The 14,075-nt window shown below is 43.2% G+C and overlaps 2 protein-coding genes across 3 annotated transcripts in view; one reads left to right on the plus strand and one right to left on the minus strand.

Annotated features, from left to right (window-relative positions):
• The window catches only part of Ranbp9 (RAN binding protein 9), an 82,248-nt gene extending 74,809 nt beyond the window's left edge, over nt 1–7,439 (plus strand). For both annotated transcript variants that reach the window (XM_039096249.2, NM_001427414.1), the window contains 2 exons: nt 3,511–3,622; nt 6,448–7,439. In XM_039096249.2, the coding sequence (XP_038952177.1) occupies nt 3,511–3,622; nt 6,448–6,578 (243 nt within the window). In that variant the 3' untranslated portion in view covers nt 6,579–7,439. The remainder of the gene's footprint in view (nt 1–3,510; nt 3,623–6,447) is intronic.
• Nucleotides 7,440–8,079: 640 nt separating this feature from the next.
• Nucleotides 8,080–11,354, minus strand: Nol7 (nucleolar protein 7). Its single transcript, NM_001400771.1, has 8 exons — nt 11,075–11,354; nt 10,938–10,998; nt 10,447–10,505; nt 9,557–9,585; nt 9,245–9,329; nt 8,666–8,787; nt 8,507–8,584; nt 8,080–8,308 (listed from the first exon to the last, which is right to left on the minus strand). The coding sequence occupies exons 1-8, from the start codon at nt 11,329–11,331 to the stop codon at nt 8,229–8,231; spliced, it is 771 nt and encodes a 256-aa protein (NP_001387700.1). The 5' UTR covers nt 11,332–11,354; the 3' UTR covers nt 8,080–8,228.
• Nucleotides 11,355–14,075: the final 2,721 nt, after the last annotated feature.

Here is a 14,075-nt window from a genome sequence, read left to right on the forward strand (position 1 = left end):
GTTATCACAACAAGAGGAACTGTATTTAAGTGTCACAACATGAGCTAGGTTGAGATCCACTGAGCCATATTTTGTGGTGTTGCTCTGTGGATCTTCTCAAGTCAAGTCTAATACCTGTCAGGCTTCTTTTTCTAAAGTCCCATTGCCTCTCTATGGAAAACATGTTTTCATCATGTGCTTTTGGAGGATTTTAGGACCTAGCTCCTCCCTAGCCATGCTTTTTCCCCCCCTTTCTCCTACCCTCAGTTTGCATGTTTCCATTAGGTCAGTAGAAATATGCTAAAAGAACTGATTAGGTTCTGGTCATTGCTGTTTGTGCCCTGTCTAGCAGCTATGCTCACCAAAATATGAGTAAACTTTTAGCTCTTATTAATGTGTAGACTGGTAATTCACAGGGAACCTCTATCTTATGGCACTGTGTGATCTTCACCTCTCATCTCAAATTAAGACGCCTCAGTTCAAATCTGTAGGATGGGTATACCAACCTCAAGTGAAAGCAGTTGGGGTGATCTTTGAGTGCCTGAAATGTAGAATATTGGCCAACAATAATTTCTTACAGTTATCATTTCTGTGAGTTTTTATTTTTAAATACTAAAGGGGGTTGAGATTCCTGCCCTTTTTGGTAGTGTCAGTGTGTAGAGCCATGCAGTTTAAATGAGTCTATGTACCAGTTGCTCATTGGACATATTATTGGCAACTTTTTTTATTTGTTTGTTTGTTTTTTTTTCTTTTTTTTTTTTTTTTTTTCGGAGCTGGGGACCGAACTCAGGGCCTTGCGCATGCTAGGCAAGCGCTCTACCACTGAGCTAAATCCCCAACCCTGGCAACTTTTTTTAAAGTTTTGTAATTATATTTATGTACAGAAAACTTAGTGTACATTTAACCCAGTTTAGTGGCGAGTTCTTTAGCCTTTGCCTTTTCCAGCTTCGCAATGCCAGCTACAGACTTAGGACCCAGAATGTTGCCTCCCCAGTGGCAGCGGATCTCATCATATCTGTCATCATAATTGGTCCTAATAGCTTCCACCAGCTTAGCCAGAGCACCCTTGTCTTCCTAGTTGACATGTGTGAAGGCAACAGTGGTGCACGTCTTCCTGTGGACCAGGTGCCCCAACCCGATCTTTCCCTTGATGATGCACCCCCATCTTTCAACAAAGGGCAGGCAGGAAAACCACCAGCTCAATGGGGTCTACATCATGGGCAATCACCACCAGCTGAGCCTTCTTGTTCTCCACTAAGGTGGTGACTGTATTGACTCCTGCTCGTCAGTTGGGACGTCCCCTTTGCCTGCAGCTTTCTTCTCAGCACTGGCCAGCAGCCTTTTCTTCTTCTCTTGCTTTGTCTCTGGTCTGTACTTGTGGGCGAGCTTAAGCAGCTGAGTTGCTGTTTGCCTGTCCAGGGCCTGGGTGAACTGGTTAATGGCAGGAGGTACTGTGAGCCGCTTATAGAGGATGGCTCTTTGCCGCTGCAGCCTGATGTAGTAGGACCATTTCACGAAATTGTGAGATCTCTTTTGGGCTGGATGTCCTGCTCAATGCTGAAGTTCTTGGGTCTTTTCTCAAACAAAGGACTGACCACCTTTTTGGCCTCTTGTTTCTTGATGACGGTGGGGGCTGGGGCTACCGTCTTCCCCTTGGCCTTTCCGTTGGGCATCTTGCTCGGCTGGAGGAGAGAGCTCTTGGCAACTTTTAAAATGTAGCTGCACAGTGGGGGTGCCACATCTCATCTGATGGCTGTGGTTTGCAGGGTAACATAGTATTGATAAAAGTCTTGGAGATAATATGACTAATAAGTTAGCTCTGTGAGATAATGAACTGTTTCTTGAACAGTAGGCTAGAAGTTGAGTGTTGGTCTGTTGGACACAAAAGCTTGGTCAGTGTCATTAAGAGCAGTCACCGTTACCACACAGGTACATAGAGGCTTTCTTATACCCAAGACCGATGAGTAGTTTCTGGTAACTCTAAATTAAGAAACTTCTGTGTTTCTTTAACTTTCATTTTGATTGGGCAGTCTAACCTGAATGAAATATTCAGTAATATAGGCCAATGGATGAGTCAGGTGTGTATTTAGAGGCATGTGTGTTCCATTTTTGTAGCCTCAGACTAACTTCAGATCCTATCATGGGCTGTGTGGAAGACTTAAGCCTGAATACAACCGAGCAAGAAGCATATCCCTGCCCCAAAGCTGCTTTAACAAAGACACGCAGTAATGTTGGATGGGGGAAATATGCTTGAGCAGCTAAGTCTAGATGTTCTTCAGAAATTGTAGCACTCACCATTTTCAGGGTGCTGTGGTTCACAGTTAATAAGTTTACAACCTCTGTGCCGCCTTCATTTGTCTGTGTCTGCACTGGAGTCTCTTGTCTGGTTCATATTTATTTCTTTGTATATATGTGTGTGGAACATTACTCTGGGGGCAGGCTATTGGCTTGGCAAATACAAAAACACTGGAACTTTCTTAGTTATCTTAGTTACTGTATTGTTGCTATGAAGAGACATCATGATCAAGGCAATTCTTACAGTTATACTGGGTGCTGGCTCACAGTTTTAGGTTATATATAGTCCATGATCGTCATGTAAGCAGCAGGCAGGCGTGGTGCTAGAGCAGTAGCTGAGAGCTTTACATCTTGATCCATAGGCAGCAGCAGGGATACTGGGCCTTGGTGTAGGCTTGAAATCTCAAGGTCCAATCCCAGTAACTACCTCTTCCAACAAGTGCCCCTAATTCTCTCTAAACAGTTCCATAACTGGGTACCAAGCTTTCAAACATAGGTCATTTTTTGATGACCATTCTCATTCTAACCACCACAGAACATTGCTAATTTCATTGGTTCTCACACAATTCTGTGCAATAACTTCTCTTTGTAATAACCTAAAATCACAGTCAAATCATGAAACTGGCATTTAAGGCAGACTGGCTTTTTTAGTCAAGGGCCACAAAGCTAGCAAGTAGTACAGCTTGGACTTGAAGCCATGTCTGAAACTATCATGTACCTTCCATGGTAAGGCAGGAGAGTAAAAGGAAGCTGTGTGCCAGTTGTTTCAAAGTTTAAGACAAGTTGCTTCAGGACACTTGGCAATAATAGTCTGGAGTCTACAAGATCCATCTTGGCTTTATTTTTCTACTACTAAACTTGAGATGGTATTCAACGAGATCTCTCCAGTTCCCACATCTGTGTAAAAATAAGGCAGGCCTTATTCATTAGTGTCAAGTTTACATCAGTGATCACATGCGATCAAGCACCTGAATGTTTTGTCTCTGTTCCTTCTTCATTAGTATTAGCCCATTCCTTCAGAATTGGTTTAATTTTCCCCATTTTGCTTGTGTTATAGAAGTGGTGGAGGAATGGCAGAAATGAACAAGAAAACTCAAAGCCAGTTAAACTTTGCTGTGTTCTGAAACATTAAAACATGTGTTTAAAGGATTTAGTCACCTATTGTTTTGTTTTAAAAATGTATCTTAACTTTTCAACATGGAGCCGCTGTGAACACACTGACATTGTTTTCAACAGGACGCATTCAGCTTACTAGCATATTCGGATCCTTGGAATAGTCCAGTTGGAAATCAACTTGACCCAATTCAGAGAGAACCTGTGTGCTCAGCTCTTAACAGTGCAATATTAGGTAAGTAATTAAAGCAAGTCAGCTAGACTTCAGCTACATTCTCTCAAGAGTTGAGAGGATATTATCCTAACATTTGTTTCATTATCATAGGGACTTGTCATTCTTTTTAAAATGCAGAAAATTTCCTCCATACTGGACAGATTACATGGATTCTGATAGAATAAAAGTAGTAGATTCTGGAATGCAACTTAGAAAAGTTTTTGCTCGCATGTATATACTTAACGAATCTTCCCATTTAGAACGAGGTGTTTAGGCAGTCTTTGTGTCTAAATGAAAAACCACACTATAGAGGCACTCTGTAGCCATTTTGGGACTGGGAGTCACAGACATTGTTCTTTTAAATTCTCTCATCCACTTGGCCTAAACTGCTGCTCTCCTGTGTGGAAGAGGATGTGGACATGGCTGGGAATAGCCTCTTTTGTTTTTCCAAGTGTATGCCGTTAGGAAGAAGTATGAAAATACCTGGTTAACCCATGACCTTGACTAGTTCAGGTGAGAAGAGGCACAGAACATTACTTTGTCAGTAGTTATGTTTAATAGACGAGCAAAACTTGGTTTGGCTGCTGTGAAAGAAATGTGGGCATGTTTCCAGTGAGATCTGATAGTCGTTCCACAGGGAAGCGAGGCTAGAAGGGAGTAAGCAGATTACTCAGGACTCACACACAGCTCAAGCCACCCTGGTCCCTTGTGCACCTTTTGACTCTAAGGTGTTTGAAGGAGCACAGGTACCTGAGCTTCCCTTACCATAGCTTCTGTGCTTAAGACGTAAGCAGTACCAGCAAGCCCTCGACTCAGAAATTTGCTTTGAAGTTAGGCAGATCATGGAAGTGGTGAGGCTTTTTTGTCGGTGTACATGGGAAGTGGGATGCTGGTCAGTCAGTTTCTCTGTCACTGCAGTGATGTTAATAGTAATTATATACTGAAAACTTTTATGCAAATTCCCTAGTTACACTTATATAAAGTGCTACAGGGTTTATCCTGCACATAAAGTTTAATTTCTAAGCTGTTTTCTTCAAAGGTAAGTTAGATCAAGGGTTACTTTACATCTGACTTTTAGAGTCTTAACTTACCTAATAAAATAAAACTCCAGTGACTCCAATCCAGTTTGGAAGTTTGCGCTGAATTTTGGCCTGGTGAGGTTTAGACTTCAAACTGTTTCAGGAGTAAATAGTAAATTAAGACATTGGTACTTGATTGAAGGTACTTAGATTCATTACAGAAATGTAAAGCAAGCCTGAGTTTATCCGTAATCTGACGAGGATCAGTACTGCCATTTGAGAGGAGGAAGAGTGGCTTCTGTGTTGCTGTTTCTTAAGGTTTGTGTGTAGAGTATACAAATCTGGTTTGTGTGTTGTTTTCATGGCTAAATAAGATCAGCTATGTCAGTAAAAATAAGAAAATGTAGTAACACTGCTGACATGGGGGAATTAGTTACTGTAAACTTTTTTTTTTTTTTGAAACTACTGCATTGCAGGGAGTCACAAACATCTGATTGCTGTTTTACACAGTGAACTTAAAGAGTTTCTGAAGTGGCTAACTTTCTTGTGGCAGTTTTTAATTTCTGGAGTTCTTAAAATCAAATGCTTAATTGCTGAGGCAAGCAGGCTGAGTTTGAAGCCAGCATGTTTTACATAAGAGACTTTCTGGCCAGTCAGGACTACAGAGTTACACCTGGGGTGTGGTGGAGGTGGGAGGAATCTATGAAGAATGCTTATATTTGTATTAAAAATGATAAATTTAAACAATTCTGTGGATGACTGCATTTTTTTGCTACTCGTGAGCAGACCCATATGTAATGCATAATGTACTGTGTATTGTATATATCCTGAAAGCTTAAAGATGATTAAACCAGAGGCCTCCTGTGGTCAAAGAATAGAATAATGAACCCGTGGTACTCAGTTGAATGAACAAAAGTACTTATTTTCCCTTTGTACTTATCAATAAATGAGTACACTTCAATAATCTTAGCCCTCAGAGTAGAGGGCTAAGATTAATTAAGACTGTATTTTCTGACCAGTCTGCTCCCTGCTTTTATTTTCTATGTGCTTCATTCCTTCAGAATTTTGTAAACTCTGAGCTGAGACTGTAGGTAACAGGAGAATAGAGAGCTTGGCAGCCACTGTCACTGGTTCTGCCCCTGTGGATTTTGCCAGCAGAGGACTGATTAGTTTCACTAAAGTTTGGACCCCATCTCCAGAGAAACTTCTAGCATCTGAGTTGGGTCCTGTCACCCTTAGTTCATGCCATCTTTTGTAATGACTGCACATTAACTCCAGCACACGGGAGGCAGAGGCCAGTCTGGTCTAGAGTGTGTCCTGTCTGAAGGTAGTGATGTGTAACACACAAAAACATTCTATTTATTAAAATATCTGAACTAACTAGAGGTTAACCTCTTTGGTTCTAGGGTGGTTTTGCTCTGTGCTCTGACAGGCCTTCACTTGCTTCTGAAAAACATTTATGAGCACACCTTAGAGGCACCTCCAGGGGTGGGGTATGATCACTGGAAACCTTGAATGGAAAACCTTTTCTTGTCACTGTCAGCTGACCTTGTCTATCAGAGAAGTAAAAGGTTAAGTATGTACTTCAACAAGGATCTCTGAATTCCAAGACAGACAGGAAAACAAAGTGAGACCATGTGTCAAAAAATAAAAATGTAAAAATATCTTCATTCTCCAAGAACATTTCTTAGAAATATGTCTGCTTTGCTAGTCAGATGGTTCAGCACCTCAGACACGGATAGAGCAAATGTTTATTGCCCTGATTGAAAGATTATTTTTAAGATGGTTGTTAATTGCTGTTTTCATTCTCTAATCCTTTTTCCTTAGAAACCCACAATCTGCCAAAGCAACCTCCACTGGCCCTAGCAATGGGACAGGCCACACAGTGTCTGGGACTGATGGCTCGAGCAGGAGTTGGATCCTGTGCGTTCGCCACAGTGGAGGACTACCTACATTAGCTGTGCACGTCAGGAGCTCACGCTTGCATCGTGGCAAACAGCCAACATGGAAGTAGACGGGCTCTGCTGATCTGAAATTTACATTTTTAATTATGTACTGGGGACAGGTTTTTGTCGCTTTACATTGCTTCCTAGTTTACAGCATGATGCAGATGATTTTCTAACTTAGTGTTAGGAGAAAATATTTTCCATCTTTTAACCTCTTAGTTGTCTAAGAGTTAAATATTACTGAATTTCAGACGTTCAAATTGATCATCAGAAATCCTTTAAAACAATTACCTAAAAGAAACCAAAAATCCTGCCTTCTTTGTTGGGGGGAGAAGGGGGAAGGAAATGGAACAAGTTGTGTTTGTGTTAGCATGTGGGTGATGTAAACTACAAATTGGGAGCTGTTCCGACCCCCGCTCCTGTGTAAGCATTCAATCAGTGTAACTTGCAAAATGCATAAACATCCGACAGTTTGAATTTAATAGTGTTGATGGAAGAAATCATTTTTAATGTGTACTGTAAAACTTGAAATACTCAGGAGCTGAGTGAGTATGTTTGTTGCTACTTACAATCCCAACCTGTTAGTCCCAGTAGTTCTGTTTTAACATGGTCTTTCTCAACTTTGTTTCCTGTTTAACTACAGATGACTTCTGTTGTAGACTCACAAGTTTAACTGTTGTACTATAACAGTATTACATGTCAACAGTGTGGTTATGACCTTTATTTATATAAAAACCAAATATTTAGTCAAATTTACCGTGTCTTAATTTAATCTTTGTACACCTTCCATTTTTAAGTGCTTAAATGAGTACTATATTGCAATAAAAATGTAGTGATATAATTAACCAGCCATTAAAAATTTACTTCTACAGATATTAGTGTCAGTTGAATTTATATATTAGGTTCTCATATACTTCTACAGCGATTAATATTATTGGTTCTTACTGTCAGTCCTAGTTCTACAGTCTAACTGCATTAGTTAAAACCTAACACTGTGGAAATAGAAAAATAGGAATTTAACCAGTAACCGTCAACCAAGCAAAACCCGCAAACTAGTTAAAAATAAAGTTTGTAAAGCTGTTCTAGAGCAAGATTGCTCAGCAGGAAATGGCGTTGGAACACACATGGTAGGGGAGAACCAATATAAATTGTCTCCTGATGTATGTGTGCAACATGTACACTCCTACCTTTCTTGTTAAAGAACAAAAAAACACATATGTCAGATGAATTTAGTCCACGGCTGGGCAAAGGTGCTAGCTGAGGTTTAAGTCTTCTCCAACAGGTATTTACCTGCTCTTGGGATTTTGTTTTTTTAAAACCCTGTCCTCTTTTAACAATGACTTATTCCTTGATGACAAGAATCACATCAATAACACCAGAATAGCTTCTCAGCTGAACTAAAAAGACTTCACAAACGGTTTCTCTTTATCTCTCCCTTCCTGTAGCCACACAAAGATGAAAATTCCTCTTTAACCGCTTTTCCCTCCAGGACACTCCAAGAAATGTAGCCAGCTGTTTTACCAAACAAAAACGTTTATGATTTTTATAGTCCTTTACAATGATTTATCCATGACTAGATTTTGAGAAATGAATCCTCTCCACACCTAGTAACCTTAAAATCTATACATACAAATACAGGTTCTTCATTATCTTTACTTTGATTCACTTAGAAGTTTTCTTTTTCATCTTTTTGGCCATCCACCGTTTTTTAAACCTCTTGGCATTTTGTTGTTTTTGAGTACCTACAATAGAACAAAAGGCTCCGATGTAAAAACATTCAATAGGTATTCAAAACCCAAGAAACAAAATTTGAGCATCTAGTTTACATAAATGGATGCTATTAAAGTAGATCTTTCAACTTACAATCATGACCCACCTCCTTCAAAAACCACTTCCTTTGTAAAAACTACTAAAGCCAACAGACGAAAGCTCCCTCTTACCCCAGGTGCTATTCAGAAACTGGGCTGCAGCCTTTTTCACTGGTAACCTCTTATTGTTCAGAGACAGGAACTTGTTCACTAAAGGAAAGAATCACACACCATTGCTTTGTCATTGTGAGAAACTACAGGAAAGACAGACATAGTGCACAAGAGGATTACCAGTTGTCCTCCTGGATCCTGAACCGTACAAACAACTGTGGATGAAGTGCTTGGCTGCTTCTTGCCTTGAGTCTCTGAGGTCTTCATCTTTAAGCCTCACAGCCAAGTAGCTTTTAGTCTGACTGGTGATCAATACAAGAAGGTCAAAATCAATTAGCGGGCACATGCTTGCTCTACATAACTCTGTGTGTGATGCTGGGGAGAGTCAACCCCAGCAGTGTACCACTCTCACATCCTTAACCCAACCTTTTCCTCCCTTATGGTAGATGGGGTTAGGGTGGTGTCAAACCCAGGGCCTCAAAAATGCTAGGCAGGGAGGGACTCTACGACTCCTAAGCCCACCCTACTTCACTTTGAAATCACTTTGTTCTTGCTCATCTTCTAAGGTGTCCATAGCAACAGCACAGTAAAGCCACATGCTTTTCTATCAACGCATTTAAAGACACAGCAAGTAAATGTTACTATCAAAACGGATACCTTTCTACAAGTAACCCAATCGGATACACTACCTTCTCCTCATAAGCCAAAACTAATACTGAAACTGTATCCCACTGGGAAAAACAGAACAAAACTCTTTACCCGACAGACTGCACTTTCTGGATTTTAACTTTCTTGGAGTTTCTTCCTTTTGCAGCAGGTTGTTCATGTTCCTTTTTCAAATTAACTGAAAAGAGTAAGATCTACTTTGTGAATAGTATTTATATAAATGAACACTTAATGGATGTCACTTCAGTGACTAAGTATTACGTGAGTGCGGGTTTGATTTTGAAGAAATAGTGGAGAACAGGCTTAAACCAACTTTGGCCAGGCCTAAGGGCCACAAATAGCCAAAAATATCTGCAAATGCACTTTAACCCTTACATGAAGTTACTTAACTAGGACAATTCATACCTTTTACGTTTCCTGGTGACTTCTTTATGCTGTGGAAGGGGGGGAAAGAAAGATGGGATGGGGATGGCAGGCAGTAAAGAGTACTCAAAACAAGTACCCTAAGATCCCCTCTGGCTTTCATGACCTCCTCCCCTAACTAATCTTTACTCATCGAGCCACAGGGCACTGCCACCATCCCCCAATCACTGCACTAGCATGGAGTATCTCCTCAGAACTTAAATCTCAGTGCGGTTAGTAGTAGGCATCCAGAGAATATGCTTAATAATGGGAAGCTCAGAACTGTTTGTATAACTTAGCATTCCAAATACCAAGTAAAGGGTGGTGCTAGTCTCAATAATGAGAAACCGCATTTGGTCAACAGTATGAACCCTGGAGACAGGGCGAGCGAGTTCCAGATTACGGACTGCTAAACTGCCTGAAAAAGAAAGCAGAGAAGCAACCGTACAGATGGAAAGTGATGGTGTGTGGGTGTGTGTGGGTGTGTGTGTGAAGGGATGACACTTGGACTTCACCAAACAGCACAATCATCTGCTTCTATGCCTCGTGGATTAAAGCTCTGCATAATTATGGGAAAATAACCAACAATTTGGAATTATTATTCTGATTAAAAAAAAAAAAAAAGACCAGAATTTAGAATGTTCTGAGGTCAGGTGTGGTGGTGCATACCTTTAATCCCAACACCAGGAGGCAGAGGCAGGCAAATCTGTTTGAGGACAGCCAGGGCTACACAGGGACCCTGACTAGAAAAACAAAGAGAATGCACCAAAGAGTGGGAGAGGAGTAAATTCAGCAGGGCTGGTTACTTTGTAGCTTTTAAATTAAGTTTTAATTTTTTCAGGTATACAGACTACGTAAGAAGGCTTTGTGCACGCAGAAACCCCGTTACTTACTCTGCCTCTGAAGCTGTGGTTAGCTGCTCTAAAACAGCATCTGGAAGCAGCTTTCTTTTCTTTGGGGATAAAGACATTTGAAGACAAGTTAAAGACACTGTCCTGCTACCTCTAAGACAACAACAGAAAGACTGAGCTTAGGAAGCCCAGCACATTCTCTGAAATTTTACCCCAAGTAGCACAACGTTCATAACCCCTGTTATGTATGAATAGAAGGCATGGCTATTTGAAATCAGATCTCTGGGGTGCGAAGTAAGTAATCATTAGCTCCAGTTTAGAATTTTAGAAACTCAAGAAAACCTCACTACCGCGGCAAGCATATATCAGGGCCAGCTGAGTGTCAGCGCTTCCGTGCCCACTTTGAATTAGGGCAGACTCCAAGAATTGTCGGTGGCTCTTGTCCCGCTCCAACACCCTATCCTAAAAGGAGCCTTTAGCATGGGAACGCTAGCCCCCGCCGTGTTTACAAAGCGACACGTCCCGCCTCCAACCTTCTGTTCGATGAACAGCTCCTCACGCCGCTTCCTCTTCTCCTTTAGCAGCGTTTTATCCCTGGAAGAAAAGGAGTCAGGTAAGCGCGGGCTGAGCCCAGGGAGTCGCTAGGCGCCCCTTTTCCCGGGCGCCGGACCTGCGAGCACTCTCGCGCACGCGCAGCTCCTCCTCCCTGGCTTCCGCCTGGGCGCTAGCGAAAGTGAGTTCCTCCGGGGCCTCGTCGTCTCCGTCCTCCTCTTCGTCTAGTGGCTCGGCCGCCGCGCCGCTGCTGGGTTGCGCGAGCAGCAAGCCGTGCTCGGCCTCCTCCTCCTCCTCCGAGGCCGCCTGGTCCTCGTCCACCATCGCCTCCGCCGGCGCGGGAATACGCGACGAGCGCGGTCTGAGCTGCACCATGGCCAACGGAAAGAAGGCTATCTGACCCGTGACCCGGAAGCAGACGCCCTCAGTGCGCGGTGCGCACTCTCCACTCCCCCTGCTGGTGCGGAGGCCGCGAAACATGTCGAGGCGCATGCGTGGGAAGGAGGTGCTTTTCATTTCTGTGACCCAGAGACTGGGGAAGAGGGGGCGTGGTTTCGTGCTGCTTAGTGTCGCTGCCTTCCCTCCCCCTGCCCCCCTTTTTTTGGGCTCCCAGGTTGCTTTATCTATGGAACACCGGCAAGGGTATAATAAATATGGAATGAATGAACATCATTGCTTATGTGACACCCCCCTGCCATATATATTTTCTGGGAATACGTGGCCCGTGTTATGTCTTTTACACGTTATACAATAGGAAATGATTCTTCATTCCCTAATCTATCCGTGCATTTAGATGAACTAACCTCTTTGATACGTGTTCCCCTATGCAGAACTATGGACACTTTCCAAGTCCCACCCAGAGACCATAGCCTCCCTGGCACGTTACACTATTCTCTAAACAGTTCACCTGGCCGTTGCTTCAACCACTCTGATGAAGTCATTGATGTCTAATGTCACACAGTATATGTTGAACAAATGGTTAGTTAACGCCATATATACTTCATACTTCTAAGCCTTTTTGTTTGTTTGTTTGTTTGTTGTTTTTTTTTTTTTTTTTTCCCCTCTCTCCTCTTCTTTAGAAGCAATTTCCAATTTAAAAGGAACAGTGTGTGGACAAAAGGATTAAAACACGGCCTGTAGGTGGCAGTGCAGGCCTTAAATCCCAGTGCTCAGAGGCAGAGGCAGGAAGATCCCTTTGAGTTTAGGCCAGCCTGGTCTACAGAGTGAGTTCCAGGACAGCCAGGACTACATAGAGAAACCCTGTCTTGGCTGGGGATTTAGCTCAGTGGTAGAGCGCTTACCTAGGAAGCGCAAGGTCCTGGGTTCAGTCCCCAGCTCCGAAAAAAAAAAAAAAAAAAAAAAAAGAGAAACCCTGTCTTGGAAACAAAACAAAAGAAGAGCGGCTAGAGACAGGGTAGGCTGAGATGGAAGGGGAAACTGTGAGCCGGATGGGGAGGGAGGCTCTGAAACTTCTGATAGAAAATAACAAATGGAAAACATTCTTGGAGTCAGGCAGAGTAACACACGTCGGAAATTCCAGCACTCAGGAAGCTGAGGCAAGAAAATGTTAAATTCCAGGCCAGCCTGAGCTAAAGTGAAGCCTACCTCAAGAAGACAAAGCCTATCTCAAGTTTGCATCGGCGTGCTGATCCCTACAGTAACTAGCACTAAGAAAACAGAAGGGTTAAGCTGGAGCCTGGTGACAACCTACTAAGCACACGATGGTCCATGCGTATAAAACCCACATTAAAAAGGTCACAGAGGGCAGGAGAGCTGGCTCAACACTTAAGAGAGCCTGAACTTACTGCCCTTCCAGAGACCGGAGTTCGGTTCCTAGCACCCATGTCAGGTGGCTTATAACCACTTATAACTAATTCCAGAGCTCCAACACACACACACACACACACACACACACACACACACACACACACACACGTGTACACGGGCACACATGTACACACACACACACACACACACACACACACACACACACACACACCTTTTTCAAAACGTACCACTAAAATTAGAACCAGCTCCCAGGCTTTGGCTCGCCACCTACAGCGTGACTTTCAGGGTGCCCAGCTAGTTCTCCAGACTCCCAATAGGTTGGACAATCTATCTTCTTCACACAAAGGACTTTTAGGATCTGTTACAGATGACTGCCACCCATGATACCCGCAACTATCCCCTGTTGCCTGTGATAGGCCATTTCAAGTGTCAACTTGATTGGACTAGCCAACACCTGTGGGGAGTCACGAAGTCCTGAGGGAATGAGTATTGTTGACATGGACCCAGCAGCGTCAGTGTCAGGGACCCTAATGCCAATGGCAAAGGCTTCCTGTGTCAATGTTCACAGAGTGTGACTGCAACCTGAGACTGGCCCCCTCGGTCTTCCCACGGAGACGGTTGAACCCCTACTCCTTGCACCACACATAGTAAACTTACTGGACTCCAGAGTTGCAGTCAAGGTGCCCTCTGTCACAGTGACACAGCCCACCTGACCCCAGCTTGAATGCACGTCTTTCTGACATTTGTTCATTGTCATTCCTTCATTTCCAAGTTGCTCCCTTCAGCTTCCTGGCACCCAGCCGTGCAGGATTCGGCAAACACCTAACGCATCAGTGAGGCACACCTTTCGATGTGCCAATAGTGAGTTCCCAGAGAGGATTACCTGAGGCAGAAATACCTTGAATGTGAAGAGCGGACTGCATTCTTAGGGAAAAGGGAAAGCAAACAGAGTACTGGGAGTGCCTGTCACTGCTGTCTGGGCAGCCACAGAGCAAGTCATTCCCTCCTCCATGCCTTGCTGTGATGCATTCCTCTAAACTGTGAGCCGAGATGGACCTTTCATTCCCTTCCATTCGTTAGGTTTTCTCGGGTACTTGGGTTTTAGCCATGTGACTACTGACAGAAACCCAGGGTATTAAAACAAACGGAATTCTGAGAGGGGCTGAGGTGAGGCAGAGCAGGTGTGCAGTCGCCTGGAGAACTGACTGGATCCAAAGGACAGCAATTCCTACGCCCTTAATCCTCTTTGTTAGTGGCCACAGCATCCCTCTAGGCCTCTCATCCCTGTCATTCAGGACCCTGCTGTGTCAGCGGCTGGAGCTCAAAGACCT

This window comes from Rattus norvegicus, chromosome 17, assembly GCF_036323735.1.
Source record: "Rattus norvegicus strain BN/NHsdMcwi chromosome 17, GRCr8, whole genome shotgun sequence".
NCBI classification, from domain to species: Eukaryota; Metazoa; Chordata; class Mammalia; order Rodentia; family Muridae; genus Rattus; species Rattus norvegicus.